The sequence below is a fragment of the Embiotoca jacksoni genome, unplaced genomic scaffold, assembly GCF_022577435.1.
Source record: "Embiotoca jacksoni isolate LCO1_2020_lvr unplaced genomic scaffold, fEmbJac1.0.p SCAF_38, whole genome shotgun sequence".
Taxonomy (NCBI): domain Eukaryota; kingdom Metazoa; phylum Chordata; class Actinopteri; family Embiotocidae; genus Embiotoca; species Embiotoca jacksoni.
In genome coordinates, this window is record NW_027185390.1 from 2,589,898 (window position 1) to 2,607,348 (window position 17,451).

The following is a 17,451-nucleotide window of genomic DNA, read 5'->3' on the forward strand; positions in this document are numbered from 1 at the left end:
AATTAATACAATACAGGACCTTTTAAAATAAATTGTATTATTTACAAAACAAACAAAAATTAAGTAACATTGTACATTAGCAGCAGTGCGAGTCGCGTACGGGCCAGGCAGACCCCTCAGTTTGAGAGGGGTACATCAGAGAGGGTGACGGGGCATCGCAAAGATCTCCTGCTGGATAACTGGCGCTAAATACAACATGTGAACACGAAAGAGCAACTCGTGAAACGCTCGGAAACGAGCGTTTTGCTTTGCCCCTCACCGACCTGACGTTAAACGACAACAGAAAGAGCAAAAGGTGAGGTCCGACACTCGAGAACAGAAATAGCTGTGATGTGTAAAAAATCACTTTTACACTTTTATTTGGGCTCCCAATACACAAATCGAGGATATGTTCATTAATACAGAGTCTGCTTTAAAGATCTCATGATACATTGAATGGAGGAAGGTTTGGACTGATGCGATAAAACAGTTTGAAGTCTGAACTACAGTCCTACATACACAATCTTACTTTAGAGATCTGTATATTTTTGATAGTTAATAACATTTACTGAATAGCGATTGACAATCACAAGGCCTGTTTTTGCAATTTTAGCCGCTATATCTTGAATGCACTTTCACAGCCGATGTAACGTAAACTTCATTTTGTAACTCCGTCGTGAGTCTGCGCGTTAAAAGTTCAGCCCCCCCGCCCCCCTCCACCCGCCACGTTTGGTGTTCATTTGAAATTATTGATGCAGACCGCTTTTTTTTTTTCTTTTCTTTCTTTGTCCTAAGACAGAAAAGGTTTTCCGTCGTCTTCGTCGGTGAAACGGACGAGGTGATAACATCTCCACAGATAACAGGTAATAAACCCAAACAGAGGAAGAGTCGTTCTTATATCAAAAAAGTTCAAGACCTGAGATTTTTAGTGGAACAAAATGTTTTGAACATTTAAAAAAAAAAAAAAAAAAAAAAAAAAAAAAAAAAAAAATTAAAACTGTCTGTAAACTGTCACAATGGCTGCGAACACTAGTTCTACGTTTTCCCTTTTGTGACTGAAAACATGCACGTTAAAATCAGCTCGCGTTAAAACAACGTTTAAAGTCCAATTTTTTTTTTTTCCAGCCGCGATCTTAAAACTTCTTTTTGGTTGTTTTTTTTTGTTTGTTTTGTTGCAAGCTAGTAGTACACAGCTCTATGCATATAATTTTACATTAGACAGTTTAGACGAGAATCATCGATAATCAGTGTGTGGACACGACTGAGGCTGATGCAGAATTCAGATAACTTAAGACAAATAAATTCATTTTTTTTAAACTCTAATAAACATGGTAATACCTTATTCTAGACGACACCGGGGACTCGCGGGGTTACAAGTTCATTCCTTGGGCACTTAGTAAAGAGTCCAGCATGTCGAAAGTGTCTTTGTAGTCGGTGTGTTGGCCGTTGGACGTCAGCATGCCGTTGGTTCCGTCGTGCTCCATCATCCGCTGGCCGCCGTCCGAGAAGTGAGACGAGCTCAGGCCTCCTTTGGAGGTCCGGCCGCTCTTGGACGAGTGGTGGTGGTTGTGGTTGCCGGCGTCCGAGTGAGGTCTCTTCCGGGACGAGCCGGAGGAGCCGCCGTCGTGGTTGCCGGCGGCTCGCGCCGATAACGAGGCGCCGTCTATTGTCCCTCTGCTGTTCCCGCTGAGGGAGTACGAGTGGGAGTGGCTGTGTTTGGAGTGGCGGTGGTGCTCTTTGTGCTTGTCTTTGCCAGGCAGAGTCCCGCCCTGCTCCGAGCCGCCGTGGCGCTCCGAGGAAACCTTGATCCGCATCTTGAGCTCCTCGCTCGTGGCGGAGCCGTTCTCGGCGTAGGAGGAGGGAACCCGAGGCTTCTTCGAGCTGGACTTCTCCCTCCTGCCGTCGCCCGGCTGCCCCCCCTGCTGCAGCTGAGAGCGTTTCTTGTGGTGGTGCGAGGAGAGAGCCGGCGCGGCGTACGCGTCGCCGCCCGCCTCCTCCTTGCTGCCGTTCTGCATGGCCAGCTCCGCCGCGTGTTTCTCTCGGTACTTTTCCAGAGTCAAGACTTTCTGCGGCCGCGGAAAGGCCGCGAGCGACTGCTGGTCGCCACCGGAGCCGCCCGCGGCTTTGTGTTTGTGTTTGACCAGCGTGAAGTCCGAGTGGGGGGGCTGGGAGAACTGGTCGTAGCCGCAGCTCTTTGATTGGTCGTCGAGCGGCTGGTACGAGGCGAAGGGGGCAGCGATGGAGTTCAGGTCGGGCATGTCTGCGGAGTCCGAGCCCGAGGTGGAGGGGAAGAAGGAGTCGGTGACACCGGGAAGGCAATCTAAGGACGTCCCCTGGAAGGCACTGTCCACGGTCGAGCCCTCCGTCTTTGGCTTCTTAGCAGCTTGGATGGCCTGCAGACCGACACACAAACACACTTCAACATGAGACGCCGGCACTTAAAAGCAAGTCGCGCCTGCGCTGCCGTGACGACGCGTTTCTGACGTACCCTCCAGTTTCGTATCCTCTTCAGCTTGCTGGGTGTCTTCTCCAGGATCTGAAGAAACTCGTGTGTGAGCTCTGAAAAGCAGGGAGGACAAATCACCGCTCTGCACTGTAGGTTTATTAATAACACACAAGGCTGAGACAGGAACCCACGAACAACCGCTAAACCCCCGTTCCGCTGCTCGTTAAGAGGAAATATGTAATCAGCCAATCATGTCACGAACACACAACGTGCCAGAAGATCCCATCCCCGTCAGCTGACAACAGCAAAGTGAGGCTGCAGTGGACAGGAGCTCCCAAAAGATGGGACAATAGCAGGCTGGGCAAACGGCCTCCGCAGTCACCGGAGAGCCCCCTTTAGGAGGTGGAGGAACGTCGTGACGGTGCTGCCGACAAACCCGCAGCAACAGCGTGACGCCATCGTGGACCAACACCTCGATAAATCTAAGCCACGAAGAATTAGGACGACTGCGAAGGCAGAAGGGGGTCGAGCTCGGCACGAGCACGGTGTGCCTAACGAAGTGGCACATTTGTGTTTCGCCGTGTCAGTCGAGCTGCGGCGGTGCCAAACAAGAGGACTGCCGCTCTCACCGTCCAGCAGCTGTAGCGTGACGGTGCGGTCCACGTACTCCCACCAGTGTTTGCTGTCCGTGGACACGGGGATCTCCCAGTTGGACCACTTGCAGGCCAGGTGGATGCAGACACACGCCACGACGGTGGGCCTGTACTGGAGGCAGAAGGTGGTGAGGTGCAAACTGCGTGTCGGGAGGAGACAGGAAACACAGGAGAGAGGTGCAGCCGTCAGCTGAGGGGGCTTTCACACCCGCGTGCAGTTCACACAGCTCACCGAGGCGACGGCGACACCCGCGAGGTGAATAAAGGGGATTTTTACAGCAGCACGGACAGTTTTAAAAAATATGATCCCACGTCACATACACGCAGCCTTACCTTACAGAACTGGAACAGATAAGAAAACCTATGTTTGTTAGGCAATGTTCCTTAAATGTCTCCATATATACACTTTCATACGTCGATCTATTGAACCTGTAGGAGGCTGTGTTATTTGTGTTTTGATTTGAATGTTAAAAAAAAAAAAAAAGAAGAAGAAGAAGGAAAAAAAAAAAAAAAGGGAAATTATAAAACACATAAAAACAGTGTTTCTCAATCTCCTGCTGAGAAATAAATCAAAATTGAACACTCAGATTTAAGTCACATTCGCACACTACTTGTATCGTAGTGACATAAGAGCACAATTTGTGTCTTCGGTGTAATTTCACTGCATTAAACGTGGGAACGGGGGAGACTGAGAAACACTGATGCTGGCCGCCAAGACAAATGATTAGCTTATAGGTTTTTCTACGGTTAATCCCCCCCCCCTCCCCCCTCCCCACCTGCACCCTTGAATCCCAAACTACACTGCAAACTGAGCATGTGAGGACTCGAAACTAAAACGCTGAAAATAACCAGAGCGCCACATTCATCATCTCCCAAACACTCGGGAGTTCAAACACTCTCATCTCAAGAGTGGGACTCATCTGCACCACTTCTTTCTCCTCTATAAATACAGTTCACCGTGTTTATGTTATAACAGCTGTGACGTCTCAAACATAGTTTTATAATACTCATACCGGTGCCACGTGTCTCGTATGCTTTGCTGTCTTGGATGTGAACCACCTGTGGGCAGATCCTTCCTGCACAGCTGGGAGAAATACAAGCACGTCCGGAAACAAACGTTTGTCTATAATTTTGCGCAGAGCAATCACAGTCGGATTGTCACTGAGGACACTGCGGTTGTGACCCGAAGCTTCTTCAGTTTTTAGGTTTTGGAGGAGCCGTCGTCATGGTGACTGGGAACTCTCTTGCTGCATCCCACACAAAGTTCATTGCACTTTTGAAGGGCTTCAAAATTCATCGACGAAGTGATTGAAGTCGATGAACTCTGTCCTCAGCATCAGCGGTGGATGTGATGGATTAAAAAATACATTAAAAAAAAAAAAATAAATAAAAAAAAATCCCCTTTTCCTTGACTTGCAATTTTACCACCAAAAAGTGGTAAATCACATCAAATCTGCACCTTCATTTTGGTCAAAAGCCGCTGCTGAATCAAACATTTTCAAAAACAATCACAAAAACTTTGGAGAATCCTGAAGGGACTGACTGAAAGCACTAAAATCAATGTCTTTTTCAAACCTTTCTGCCACGAATACTTAAAAAAAAAAACTACGAGCATAAGATACAGATGCATTTTACAACTACGTATAATTCCTGCAATGTTTATATATAAAACAAACACGCGCACACACACACACACACACGGACCACAACCTGCCCTACAGAAGCAGCCCTCAGTTTGCAGTGTAGTTTGGTTTTTCATTGTTAGCTCCTCTGGTGTGAAAAAATGTGCAAAAAAAAAAAGAAAAACAAAAAAAAAGGACTGTGACTATACTTACCAAACAACTCTATAAGTTTAAGAATCTTTAGTGGCAATCTATATTCAGGCTACCATTTGAGTTTGTTTTTTAGACAACCTGGAGAGGTAAACAGCACCACTACACTCCACATTGTGCATTCAACCCCTATGTGCCAACACATAGCCCTTGTACAATACACCGCACGCAGCAGCCCGGCCGGTACTTCCCCACGTCGGGGGGTTCCCAGGACCCGGGTGCAGACAGGGCGTTGGACACAGGAAGGGGGACCCTGCAGGACAGGAAGCTATAGTGTGCCATTACAGTGCAATAATGGGAACAGGATAATAACCTGTTGGTAGCCATGAAATAGGAAGTCTGTGCCAAATCCTTGCTTGCTGTAAGAGAAGAAGAAGAAGAAGAAGATTTGTTTTAGAGCCGAGCTCACGAGTGGAAACAGCATTTCAAAAAGAGCATTAATGTGATTTTATGTGATATAGTACAATTCATGTGGCTGAGGGTGAAAAGCTTGGTTCCAAAATGGGACCTGCACTTAGAAAAAGGGTCACTTTGACAAAACAGTGGCAGAAAAATCCAGGCAGTTTAAATGCATTACAATAAACTGACCGAGTGGATTTCTATCACAAATAAACGAGGTAGTAAGTGAGAGAAGAGGTCATACCTCGCACTAGCTGGGAACATCTCACAACATCTGTGTGTGGATGATCAACTGTAATTTCAAAACCTGCAATCGAGACGGTAAAAAAAAAAAAAAAAAAAAAGATAATCAGCTGAACGTCCGACTGTCCGAACAGTCCGTGCAGTGTGTGCAGCACTGAGGCCGTCGGGAGGACTCACCCAGCGTCTGCAGCACTATTGTTTCCAGTGCTACAAGCTCCTGGGCCTGCTGCTGGAATGCCTGGAAAACATTCAAGCAATGCACAATCAGAAATGTGCTGCACAGCGACATAAGTCAACGTCTTGGCACCATTCCTGCAAAATAAAAGCATTCTCCCAGTGGACAAAAACCGAGAAGGGTGGAAGAAAATCACACAAAACACAAGGCAAGGACTGCATGTAAACATTTTCAAAAAGCCCAATGTGTCTCGTTCTCTTTCGGATGAGCAGACTCAAATGTGGGATGCTCATCTTGTGCTGTGTGACATCACTCAAGGTTGAATTAATTATGTGAGTGGAAGGGTTTAAAAAAAAAAAAAAGAAGAGAGAAAAGGAACGGGTGGATTTCACATTAAAGCTCAGGACAAGCAAGTAAATGGAAATGAGTCGCTTCTACCAACATATTATTCAACTTTAACGTTGCAGCACCTTTGCAATAAGGTGAACGAATTGCAGTATCACAAAAACACAATATTTAGGAGCCACAGTGAGGATTCAGATTTGTGCCACAGTCCAGTCAAACGAGAGAAGACACCAGCTGTGTCAGAAAACCACTGAAAAGAATGACCGTCGACCAGATTGTCCTTTCTCTCCACCACAAACATACGTCATTCAAATATGTAAATTTGCCATCTTTTAAAATTGCACCAATCTGCAGCTATTTATAAGCTGAGGACTTTTTATTTATTTTTTTTTACTGGCGTCTGTAACAATCGATCCGGCTCCCCGGTGTCACTGCGAGCTCTCTGGTTTTCGTTTTCCTCCTCCCGCTACGGAGGGAGGAAATCAATAAGACCGGCGAATCCACGCATAGAAACATTGCCGAGTTCTCCCTGCTAGGGCCACGTGAAACTATTTCAACCGGGCCGGGAGCTCGGGGAAGACAGTTCGTCCAGCTGCTGTTCTTTCAGCTCACCGGGAGCTGCTGGCAGACAGTTGGCTTGGACACGTCGAACAAAGTTCACGCGGACAGAACAGAAGCATTAACACACCGCTCACGTTTCGCTTTCGATCTGGATGCTCAGTCAGGCTCCAACGAATCGTTATTTTTTTCACGAGCAACGTCCGCCACGAGTCAAAAGAAAAGCCTCTCATTTCTGCTCGAAAAAAGATGACTAACCACTACCGCTCTGACTGCATTTCTCTCCTCACAGCGACACCGCAGTCAACGTCGGGAGTTTACCAGAAACCACGTCGCAAGCGGGGCTCACATCTCGCCGGAGGATCGCCACTTCGACTGACCTCGGCGTAACTAAAACTGCGTTCAAACCGTCCGCACTGCATCTATTTCGGCCGCGTTTTCGGGGACGAAAGGACGGGCGTCCCGACGGCGCAGAGAAAGTCCACACATCGGCGGGGACGTCGGTCGCGGCTCACTCACGTTGCTTTTAATGTCGAGGGCAGGCTCTTGTGGGTTAATGTAGGCATGGGCTATTTTAATGACGTGCTCCAGCTTCCTGGGCTGCTCCTCAACTTTAGCTGCCAGGAACAACGTGGTCTGGGAAATTATCTATAAAAGAGGGAAGAAGAAGAAGAAAAAAAAGAAGTTTACATAGTCCACCAGTGTACCAGTAATTATAGCCAACAGCAGTGGTACTCACATTTCTATGGAACTTGGAGAAGGAGTGGATCATATAAAACCTGTGCATATATACTATAGCGGTGTTGATAATTAATTGAGACCTGTGTGAGCAGCAGTTAAGGACAAAAACACGGATGATGTTCAGAAACACACTGGTGGTGGTGGGGAGGAAAAAAAACAAAAACGGGACTTTAAAAAAAAAAAAATTAAAAAAAAAAAACATGTGAAAAGTCTTCACGAGGCTGAAGTCATGAGCTCCCACCGGTCCGGGGAGGTGTGCAAGGTGTATTTACGACGTCGTAACGAGATTAAAACACGCGTACAATCAGGGTCGGGACGCATTTTATCTCCGTAATCATCAGACACGCAGCTAACAATAGACTCTAAAGAGACACAACAAAAGCTAAAAAGCTAGCCAGCGGGCCTTCGGGACTCCTCCGGCGGATTATAAACGTCCCGTTAGAGGGGTTAAATCGCCCGTTTTTTTAATCGGAGACGGTCCCTGCGTGTGTTACCCGAAGGATTGAAGTGAGTTTACGGAGACACGTTGTGAAATAGAACGAGACCGGACGTCCCGGCTCCCCGGGAGCTAATGCTAAGCCGAGCTAGCCCGGCTAGCCGCTGCGCTCCACAAAGGATACACGTTGAGCCTCTGGCCGATGTCCTGGATCAAGTTGGCGGCCTGCTGCCGGTAGGAAAGCTCCCGGTCGGTCTCGATCCCGCAGCGGCGAGACGGCGTGTTTTCGAGCTGCTCCCGGGAGAAGAGCCATTTCGTGGAGGGTCCCCGGTGCACCGCCATTACGCTCCCACAGCCAAGCCCGACGGCGCTAGCATCGGGAGGGAGCGGGGCGACGGTAGGGGTGGTGGTGGTGGTGGGGGAGGGGGGGGGAGATGGGGGGGGGGGGGCACCGGAAGGACGAAAATGGAGCAGCCGAAGCTCGGTGGAAACCAGTCACGTTGGGTTTTTTGTTTTTTTTTTCTGAACAGCGCGCCCCCAAGCGGTCGGAGGTGCGAATAGCACTTCGTTGCGCAGGCTGTCTTAATAGACAGGATCGATATTAATAGATCGATATTTATACTGTATTGATCCCGAGGGGTGGCTTTTTTTTTTTTTTTTTTTTTCGTTGCAGCAACATGGAAGATATGGCAAAAGCAATACAAATTACAGAATAAAAATAGAGGTATAAATATTTTTTTTTTTAAATGCTCAGTATATACAAATTAAATTAAATTGTTGTTGTAAATAATAGTAATAATGAACTTTATTTGTATAGCACCGTTCATACAAGAAAAGTGCTTCACAGCAAGATAATTACATGCAGTGTTTCAAATAATAACAGATATAAAATAAAGGAACATTTAAAAATATTTAAAAAAAATAATTAGATGCATGAGAACAGATTAAATGCATAAGATAGAGTAACATAGAGTTAAAATATAAAATAAGCAATATGCATTTTAAAGGCACGGTAGTTTAAGTGCAATAGAGCTTCAAGAGTAACTACTTAAAAGCTAATGTAAAGATATATGTTTTTATCTTTCTTTTAAAAGTATTAACTAAGCTGATATCTAATTTGTTCCACTGCTTTGGCGTGAGCGAAATGCTGAATCCCCAATTTTTTGTTTTTTATAATTTTGTTATTTTGTTATTGTTTGGGGATCGCATACTCTTTTTGTCTGCAACAAAATACATTAATTAATACGTAAAGTATTTAACTATTTGGCCTGCAGCCACTAACGGTCAGTGTGTTATCTTTACATAAATATATTAAAGGATGAAATACCCTGATTAGCCACCAGGGCTCGCAAGTGTACTTTTGACCCCCTTTTTAAAAATCGTATCACTGTAAAACCTCGAAGAGCCATTGGAGATATTTAGATGATCATGATGATGGTTAATAAAATCAAAACTAGAATATAATTTTAAAACAAGTTGCTCAGTCTCCACTGGAGGGCCACAGAGACCAACAATTGAAGTGAAGCTCAGTGGTGCTCGAATAAAACAAGATCAGATGTAAACTGGTGGTTTAGCTGCTATTAAATGTTAACTATGAAGTAATTGGTCTTTAAATATATTTTTCTTGCACATGCAGGTAGTCTACTTAGTGTTCCAGGGAGGGAAAAAAAACTGTCTCAAGCAACTACATTGCTTATCAAGATGCAATATTGTAATTAGATAATGGATAAAATACAAGTTTTGATATTGAGGAGTTTGAACCGTGTCCAAGTAAAGGGACGGTGCACTTTTTAAAAAACAAAAAACAAAGCGTGAACGTTAACTGTGTCTATGCGGCTGTTTATTAGAAATTAATTGGAATTAAATATCCACATGTTGAGACAAACCACTTCCGGTCACCACCTTCAAAATAAATAGCCCGTCTGTTTTATATGGAAACTACAGAAGCTTACATACAAACTTAATTAAAAGGAAATTGGACACTTTTATAGTGGTTCATACGAGGCGAATTAAACAACAGTAAAAAAAATAATTAGAGGTGAATGTTGTGTATTCAGAACTTAAAGTAGTATTATGTAAATTGTCAGACTGTAATGGAGTGACGTGTGATATTTCCATTGCCCCATAAAAGAATAAAATGGAAATGGTTTGCTTCAATAAAGTGGACTACAAGTTTCCAAACTGTACTTTAGACTTCCAGTCGTTAAATGTAGCTTCTTGGTTAAGTATCACCCACATTTATTTTTTTTTTGCATTTAGCATTTACAGCAGATTTCTGGCTGTAAAACAGTAGTTTATCATTATTGCCGAACTAAACAATATGAAATGAAAAAACATCCACAAGATTCAGACCCACCTACAAGTGGGCCCTTTGTTTTGAAGAACATATTTCTCAATTTCCGGCATTTTTTCGCCCTACAGCGTGTAATTTGGCGCAAGTGGACTCGCAGCCCTGAAAGGAGTCTCCCTCCCTCCCTCCCTCCCTCCCTCCCTCTCTTATCTGTCTCCGGGTCTCCGCTTAGTTGAAAGCCGCCTCTTCTCGCCCAGGTGTGACATTTTCGGAGTGCCTCGCTGGAAGCGCATCCCGCCGCCGAGAAGATGACAGACTCCTCACCGGCAGACTCCGCCGCCGTCCCGGACCCGGGTGCAGCTGTGGACCCCGTGGTGGTGAACGGGCAGTGCGAGCAGGCGGACTCCCAGCAGCAGCAGCAGCAGCAGCAGCCTAACACAGAAAGTCACGGAGAAGCTTTCAAGATGGACCAAGAGATGAAGATTACAGACAGCATAGATGACCGAGGTAGGCGGTGTGAGACACGTTCAAAGTTCACAGGATGCCCCGCAGCCGGGACGCGCACCGTGCGTAATTTACCGAACGCGCGCTGGGGACCCGGTCTCACTTGTCTCTATTCAATGCTGCTCTTATGTGTCTTATATTTTAACACCAGATGTTCATAATTTCTGAGGGAAAGAGGTGCTAAAAAAAACCAAAAAAAAAAAAAAACCCTGAAGGCTGACTTCTCAATGTTGTCGCCAATATGATTAATTATTTATTGAGCTATACAGATTATATGCAAATCTGCATTCTGGTAGAGATGTGTTACATAAAATCCGGAGCTGTGATTACATATCCCATAAATAAACGAGTGGATTGCGATAACTACAAGCAGCCATTTAAACAGTGGCAGGTGTGCACGTCTTCAAACACGGCACAGAGGGAAGTGTTTGGATTGTTTTCTGTGCTTTTAAAACCTCTAAGTGATCAGGCACTATCCTTGAATATAAATACATTCGAACTTGGATTTTAAAATATTAATAACAGTTATTAAGGTGCTGAGAGAGATGTTGTTGTTGACTGTGTCACAGCAGTCCACGCCCACAACATCACCACAAATACAAGCAGACTTAATGTCCTTTTAATGGTAAACAAGTTGACTGTTTATGCAAATTATTTGTCAAAACTAATAATTTGCAGAAGTTTAATTTAATTTTTTTTTTTAAACACAGAACGGATGAAAGTTATAAAACAAACGTATTAATTTGTCTTGAATCTGCAAAATCATCCAAAACCATGAGTAAAGATTGATGGTTGGACTAAATATAAACCTGACAGCAAACATTAATAACGGAGCTTATTGGCGCGCAGACAGGTCACGTGGCACAGATGAGTGTCCGTGATTGGACAGCAGCAGTCCCGCGGAGAAAAGGAAACCATGGTGAGAAATGAGCTCATTTGTACGTGATTAAACGTGTTGGTCACCTGCTAGAAGGTAAACAGCAACAGCTTTATCTTCTTTCAGCTCAATGCACAGCAGACAGACAGTCGAACATCATCAAACTTTCAGCAGCTGGAGAGCCAGATGTTTCCCTCGGGGTTTCATGGACACTGAAACGGAGCTGAAGGGAGAGTAAAGTCAGCAAATGTTGATGATCAAGCCCGCGATGTAAACGAATAAGTTAACAGCTCGTAGTGGTCAAAACAAACAACAAACGCAGGTTTACGAGCCACATCTGCTTCCAAAGGCACTTGTCGTGTGATTTGTGCATTGCTACTAATTCGTACATGTAACATCAGTCAGTTAAAGGTTACAAGTGACATCACAAATGATTTCATCTCTCTGCGGTATATCAAAAGATTTTCGAACAAGCTGCTGCAAATAAAGTAACATAGAAACACATTAATCGTCCAATTTTCAACAAACGTCGTACAATTCGAGTCAGTTTAATAGGACTCAGTACTGTATTTCTCTAAGTCACATTTTCTACACTCTTGGGTGACTTCGCCCCCTGTGATGCCGTCTGCAGGTCTTCTGGAGAGCAGCATGCGCCTGAAGCCTCACGAAGCGCAGAGCTACCGCAAGAAAGCCCTGTGGGTGTCCTGGGTGTCCATCGTGGTCACCATCGCCCTGGCCATCGCCGCCTTCAGTGAGTTACATGTTCCCCATTTTTTTTTTTTTAATGAATCTGTACATCCGCACGTGCGCGCGGGGCCGTTTGGTCCTTCGGCTCGGAGGACAGCTTTGTTAATGACTGACGCCCAACAGCGTGAATAAACAAGTCAAAAAAAAGCAAAGACGGCGTGAAGGACAAGCACTCGAACTTCCTGTTTGGTTCGCGGTCTGAGCTTCCGCCGCCCACGGCCTGCGCTTCTCTCAAGAGCGTGAAGTCGACCTTCGCTCTCGCCTTCGTCGTTGAAGCTGAATTTCCTGCCGCTGCAGAGCAAATCTGAGCCTTTGTTGTGAGCTTTTCTTCTCCTTGTACCTCCATGTGGCGATGACGAGGAGGCTTTTGTTCCTCTGCATGCGAAGGGGCCAATTTGAAGCAGAAGTTTTCCACTTAATTAGATTTGAAGGTTTTTTTTATTTTTTTTTTTTAATTTCTTTTAGACATGTGTCCCTCACATTTATCTTTCTCCCCTGCAGTAAAACCAGATCAGTGCTTGACATGAGGTAAAGACCTCTGCTGCTGTGTAGAGGAAGCGCAGAGAAGAATGACAGCAGGTTATTCTTCATCGCCCGGCTGTTCTTCAGCTCAGTTTTTCCCACCAAAGAGGCTCTTCTCTCTTCACTAAACCCTTTTCTTCGGTGGACATTTTATGTCACATTTCTGGCGTCCTGCAGTGGGACTCCTCTTGTTTCACATCCTGCTCGTCTCACTCATAAATGAAACATGGCACCTTTTTTTTTTTTTTTTTTTTGCAAATGAGCCGCAGAGGAGGAGATGAATGAGGCCAACGAAGCAGCAGCAGCAGCGGCGGCAGCGATTCCAGGAAACAAGTGATTTGCTGGTCAGCATCATTACACACTCGCCATTATTGCTTCGATTATGACGGGATGTTTGAGGATGATATTTGTTTTTTTGTTTTCTTGGGTCAGAATCAGTGACGTGACCCAGCAGGTTGTTGTTAAGATGGAGAGATTTTGTTTTGGTAAATCAATGCCTCTCATTTTAGCCCATGTTGTTCCAGACATTTTGCCCGCTTCCTGTTTTGATAAGGAAACGTTGGTAGAGCAGCAGGACCGGCCAAACACTTCCGCCTTTATCGTGTGTGTGTGTGTGTGTGTTCCTCCCTGACAGTTTTATTCAGTCCCATTCACAGTAAGTGTTCTTCATTGTTGGAAAGAAATATAGTAAACAAAGTCTCCTTTTGTTGCTTTTATTTTTCTTCAGGAATCACAAACTATGGTTGGATTTGTTTCTCTTTTAATACATTTAATTACAACTAAGAATATATGTTTAAATATTTGATTATCCACTGTTGGTTCGAACTTTTATCTTGTTTGATTTGTAACATTTATTAGCCAACAGTCCTCCGCACCGGTTGCGTGATCGCTAATTAAACATTGATTAAAGCTTCTACAAAACTGTCACTCACTCTTTGGAAACCAGTCAGAGCGTATTAAATATTTAGAATACACAAGCATACGAGGATCCTGCTGATGGAGCATCAGCCTCCGTCCTCGTGTTCATGTTTGTTTGGTAGCTCTGTACGTCTGTTTTTATTAGGAGCGTGACAACTCTGAACTTCGCCACGCCAAAGAAAACAGTGGAGCTCAAAGGAAGAGATGAACGACACACAGAGGAAAACAATTAGCAGAACTCTTGTATAGATGTCTGATATAGATTATGCCTGAATTCTAATACGCCTGGTCACAGCACAGGGAATAGTCCACAAAAATATGCTTTTGCTTTCTTGCCAAGAGTTAAATGAGAAGATTGCTTGCTCTAAATATGAAAGTAGAGCCAGGAGATATTAATGACTAGAAGCAGGGGTAAAATTCTCCACCACGACTCGCAAAAAGCTGCGCTGACTCCTCACAAAATGATCAAAACAAACGAAGAGTGGAGGATTTTCAAAGTAAAATCGCTAAAACATGGTGTTACGTTGGTGTATTCAGCATTAAGGACGTGGTGAGGCCGTGTTTCGGTGTCCCGTCAGAGCGCCGCGGGGTTTCAGTCCAGCCACCGCCACCTGCTGCTGTTCGCCCCGTCAGCCCCATGTGACGACGGGATGACAAACACTGAAACCACGCCATACCCTGTAAAACATTACTCAGACATGGCAGAGAGCAGCTCGCTCCGGTGTACGGATGTGCGTGGGAATTTTTTTTCACGAGCAGGCAGGTGCAGCTTTTGGTTTATCGGTGCGGACGTCACAGGTGGCACAAGTCACACTTGAGGGGAGAAGAGAAGGTTAACTGAACAGAAACTACCACAAGAAGAAGAAGAAGAGGAAGAAGAGGAAAACACGAGAAAGTCAAGAAAGAGTGTCTTCACACGTCGTCATGACGATCATTTTCAACCAGCCTTCCTGCCTGGCCAACAGGAAGAGCAGTCGGTTTTCGTCTGAGCTGCTTGTTTTTGGGGGCGAAACTGAAGCAGATTTGTTTACAGGGAGAATTTGACTTTGAGTCAAACAAATGGAGGACAGTGTAACGGAGCCCCCTCGCTGGTGCCGTTAATCACAAGGCACCGCCACGACAGCACAGAGAGACAAACACCATCAATCCGCCGACTGTACGAACTGATCTGCATAATGCAGCGGCAGAGACAGCCGACGAGACGCCGCGGCTCGGATGCCGTTTCATCTTCTGTCCTCCGACTTCTTCTGTCAGATGTGACAAGGAGGGAGGAGGAGGGAGACCTCAACATATGTGTGTGTGTGTGTGTGTGTGTGTGTGTGTGTGTGTGTGCGTGTGCGTGTGTGTGTGTGTGTGTGATACCCTGATGTGGAGCTCCACCCCCCGCTAACGCTCACCCAGCTTTCCTGGGAACCAATTAGCCGTCGCCGGGCTCAGCTTTTGATGACCGATTCATTTACACACTGGTTCTTCGTTGGGCTTCCTAATGAAGGAGGGAGGGGGAGGGAGGAGGAGGGAGGAGGAGGAAGAGGGAGGAAACAGGGCAGGAGGGAGGAGGAGCAGAAGATATACATCTGTGGATCGCGTTACAGTCTGACCTGTGGGGTCTTCTGTCCCAAAGGAGATCTCTAAAAAGCTAAATATGAAGTTTTTCCAGCTTCTTGAAGAGTTTGTAGCTGCTGGGGAGTCAGTGTTGTACTGGCGACGATGTGGGAACCGTTTCTGGGTGGTGTGTATCTGAGTATTAAGCTCTTCATGAAGCTCCACACACGCCTCGCCTTGTGTTTTTCGTACACATTCACCTCAGCTTGAACATGAAAGAAGAAAGCCTTGTTTGCCTGCTACTTTACTTTTCTCCTTGTTACATCAACTGTAGCTGCTGCGTGACACCTCAGAGCCGGCGTCTTTATTTACCTTCATTTCAGCAGCTGTCAGCTTCTATTTGCTCGATCGTGCATCGCTGCGACGAACAGAACTGGGTTTGACTGCTTTTGACAGGGAGCAGATCTCCACCTCGCCTGTTTGAAGAAGAGGCGAATGTGATTGTACATTCGTGGGACTTGTTTTCTTCACACACTATCTGATGTGCCGGTGTTTGTACGCTCTGCGATGATGACTTAACGTAAAGTATCTTCTGTGTAAAAACAAGAAGACGACAAAAGCGCTTGACATGAAATAAAAAGCAAAGAAAGTCACAAAGAATAAAACGTTCAGGAACTACGAGGCGGATCAAACTTCACCTTTCGTCTTTGTCACTATCATTTTAGCTTTAACAAGATATGTGGTGTCTTTTTTTTTTTTTACCCTGAAACGGTCTTTTTTTCTTGGGCGTCTTATGCCTTTGTTTCACACTGACAGCAGAGACTGACAGGATATCAGCAATAAATGGCCAGCCATGTGTCAAATAGGGCGTATACATATATATGTGTGTGTGTGTGTGTGTGTCTATGTGGTAGCAGCCAAACCACTCAGTTATCAGGTCACCTCATAACATCCATCTCACCAGATGTGATTTCCTCTCCAAGGAGCATCCGGGAGCAAATTAAAGGCAAGAAAACAACTAAGTTAACTTATCCAGAGAGAAGGTGAAGTCGAATCCGCCTCAACTTGCAGAGACACTTCAAAGACCCTGGTGAACTGCATCAGCTGTCGGCCGATCGTCCTCCGGAGTGGGACGGGGCTGCCTGCAAGACGACATGAAGGGCGTCACACAATTATTGTTGTTCATTGAAGACAAGTGCAAAATTTAAAATTACTAAATTTGTTTTAGCACTTAACATTGAAATTGCTTGATGATGATGATCATCGATCTGGGCTCAATGTTGAACGTGTTAAACTCTTTAAATATCTTATTTTGGAACCTGAGGTTGTGTTAAAGTTGAGAAGAATGCCGAAGCCAGCACAGCACACATTCGAATCCATTTTTTTCCCCAATTAGATGATACGTATTGCAGCCGTCAAAAAGAGGATCCCACTCATTTGTATTCATGCGATGTTCACCTGTGCTTAGCTGTTGAGTGCAGGAGAATCAAGCATCTGTCTCTGTCTTCATTCCTGTCGGCAGGCGAGCGGGCGATGGAGCCCTCAGCCTGCGGAGACGAGCTGAATGTAGATGAAACAACGAGGGAGGGAAGGAGAGGGCGGAGGAGGAGGAGGAGGAGGAGGAGGAGGAGGAGAGAAAACAGGGGGCGCAGGAAGGGAAAAGAGAAAGATATGATTGCAGCAGAAAGAAAAATGAGGAGCTGAAGGGAAAGCTGCCACACAGTTCGGTGTTTCTGGCCCCCTGTGAGTCTCGCTAAAAATAAACCAGGAGGAGAGGAGTCCTGCTCTCCATCCGTTCGCATCTTTTGTCTCCTCTCCCTCCTTCCGTCCTCTTTGCAGGACTCGCTCAACGTCACCGAGCCAAATAACGTGCAGAAAACTAAATGAACTCAGTACTTCTCCTCCTGCCCGGCAGGTTCGCCCATGTATAAAAAGTTGGACGAATGCATTGAACGTCTCTCTCTGTTTTTCCCCTCCAGCCGTCTCCATCATGCGCCACAGTGCTTCAGCTTTTGGATTTGCTGTAAGTCCGCCGTAAAGCCTCCGTTAAAGCCAGCAGAGCTGCTGTCGTTAAGAGGGAGACCTGAACTGTCTGTTTTTTGGTTTTCACGCTGCAGTTCGATGCCACGCTGGACGTGCTGTCCTCCATCATCGTCCTGTGGCGGTACAGCAACGCCGCCGCCGTCCACTCAGCGCACCGCGAGTACATGTGAGTGACCGTCACCTTTTAACCTCCATCCACTC

The 17,451-nt window shown here is 45.6% G+C and overlaps 3 protein-coding genes and 1 long non-coding RNA gene across 7 annotated transcripts in view; 1 reads left to right on the forward strand and 3 right to left on the reverse strand.

The window, feature by feature from the left end:
- Positions 1-17: 17 nt before the first annotated feature.
- Positions 18-3,280, reverse strand: LOC138208440 (cyclin-T2-like; the record flags this gene model as incomplete). The annotated part of the gene is made up of 3 exons (XM_069166290.1): positions 18-2,372; positions 2,468-2,538; positions 3,055-3,280. Coding segments are annotated over 3 exons (1,320 nt in total), but the record flags the coding sequence as incomplete, so codon positions are not given.
- LOC138208511 (cyclin-T2-like) lies at positions 3,130-8,241 on the reverse strand. 3 transcript variants are annotated; one of them, XR_011179098.1, is made up of 7 exons: positions 7,992-8,240; positions 7,370-7,451; positions 7,150-7,278; positions 5,730-5,790; positions 5,554-5,616; positions 4,914-5,269; positions 3,130-3,218 (listed from the first exon to the last, which is right to left on the reverse strand). XR_011179098.1 is itself a non-coding variant. In XM_069166439.1 (6 exons), exons 1-6 carry the CDS (start codon positions 8,147-8,149, stop codon positions 5,040-5,042), a joined length of 723 nt encoding a protein of 240 aa, XP_069022540.1. In that variant the 5' UTR covers positions 8,150-8,240; the 3' UTR covers positions 3,278-5,039. The 3 variants fall into 3 exon arrangements, 2 of the variants coding, with proteins under 2 accessions (XP_069022540.1, XP_069022541.1); XM_069166439.1 differs by lacking the exon at positions 3,130-3,218 and having other exon boundaries at positions 3,278-5,269; XM_069166440.1 differs by lacking the exons at positions 3,130-3,218; positions 5,554-5,616 and having other exon boundaries at positions 3,278-5,269; positions 7,992-8,241.
- Positions 8,242-10,405: 2,164 nt separating this feature from the next.
- The window catches only part of LOC138208510 (transmembrane protein 163a), a 16,472-nt gene continuing 9,426 nt past the window's right edge, over positions 10,406-17,451 (forward strand). The window contains exons 1-4 of the mRNA XM_069166438.1: positions 10,406-10,604; positions 12,110-12,229; positions 17,187-17,230; positions 17,325-17,416. Coding sequence (XP_069022539.1) covers positions 10,406-10,604; positions 12,110-12,229; positions 17,187-17,230; positions 17,325-17,416 — 455 coding nt within the window. The remainder of the gene's footprint in view (positions 10,605-12,109; positions 12,230-17,186; positions 17,231-17,324; positions 17,417-17,451) is intronic.
- LOC138208514 (uncharacterized) overlaps positions 10,440-17,451 on the reverse strand; it is an 8,774-nt gene continuing 1,762 nt past the window's right edge. The window contains exons 2-5 of one of the 2 annotated variants that reach the window (XR_011179101.1): positions 16,666-17,451; positions 15,063-16,349; positions 11,565-11,701; positions 10,440-10,529 (exon numbers count right to left, since the gene is read on the reverse strand). The exon at positions 16,666-17,451 is cut by the window's right edge and continues 701 nt beyond it. This is a non-coding gene — a long non-coding RNA (uncharacterized lncRNA). Of the gene's footprint in view, positions 10,530-11,564; positions 16,350-16,665 lie in introns of both variants that reach the window. The other variant, XR_011179100.1, reaches the window with a different exon arrangement.

Excerpts from the sequence above, each read along its gene's own strand:
- LOC138208511 (XM_069166439.1), bottom strand. The coding sequence starts at position 8,149 with ATGGCGGTGCACCGGGGACCCTCCACGAAATGGCTCTTCTCCCGGGAG. Across the intron at positions 5,791-7,149 it reads CCCTCGACATTAAAAGCAAC|GCATTCCAGCAGCAGGCCCA; the intron begins GTGAGTGAGCCG and ends AATGTTTTCCAG. Across the intron at positions 5,617-5,729 it reads AATAGTGCTGCAGACGCTGG|GTTTTGAAATTACAGTTGAT; the intron begins GTGAGTCCTCCC and ends TCTCGATTGCAG.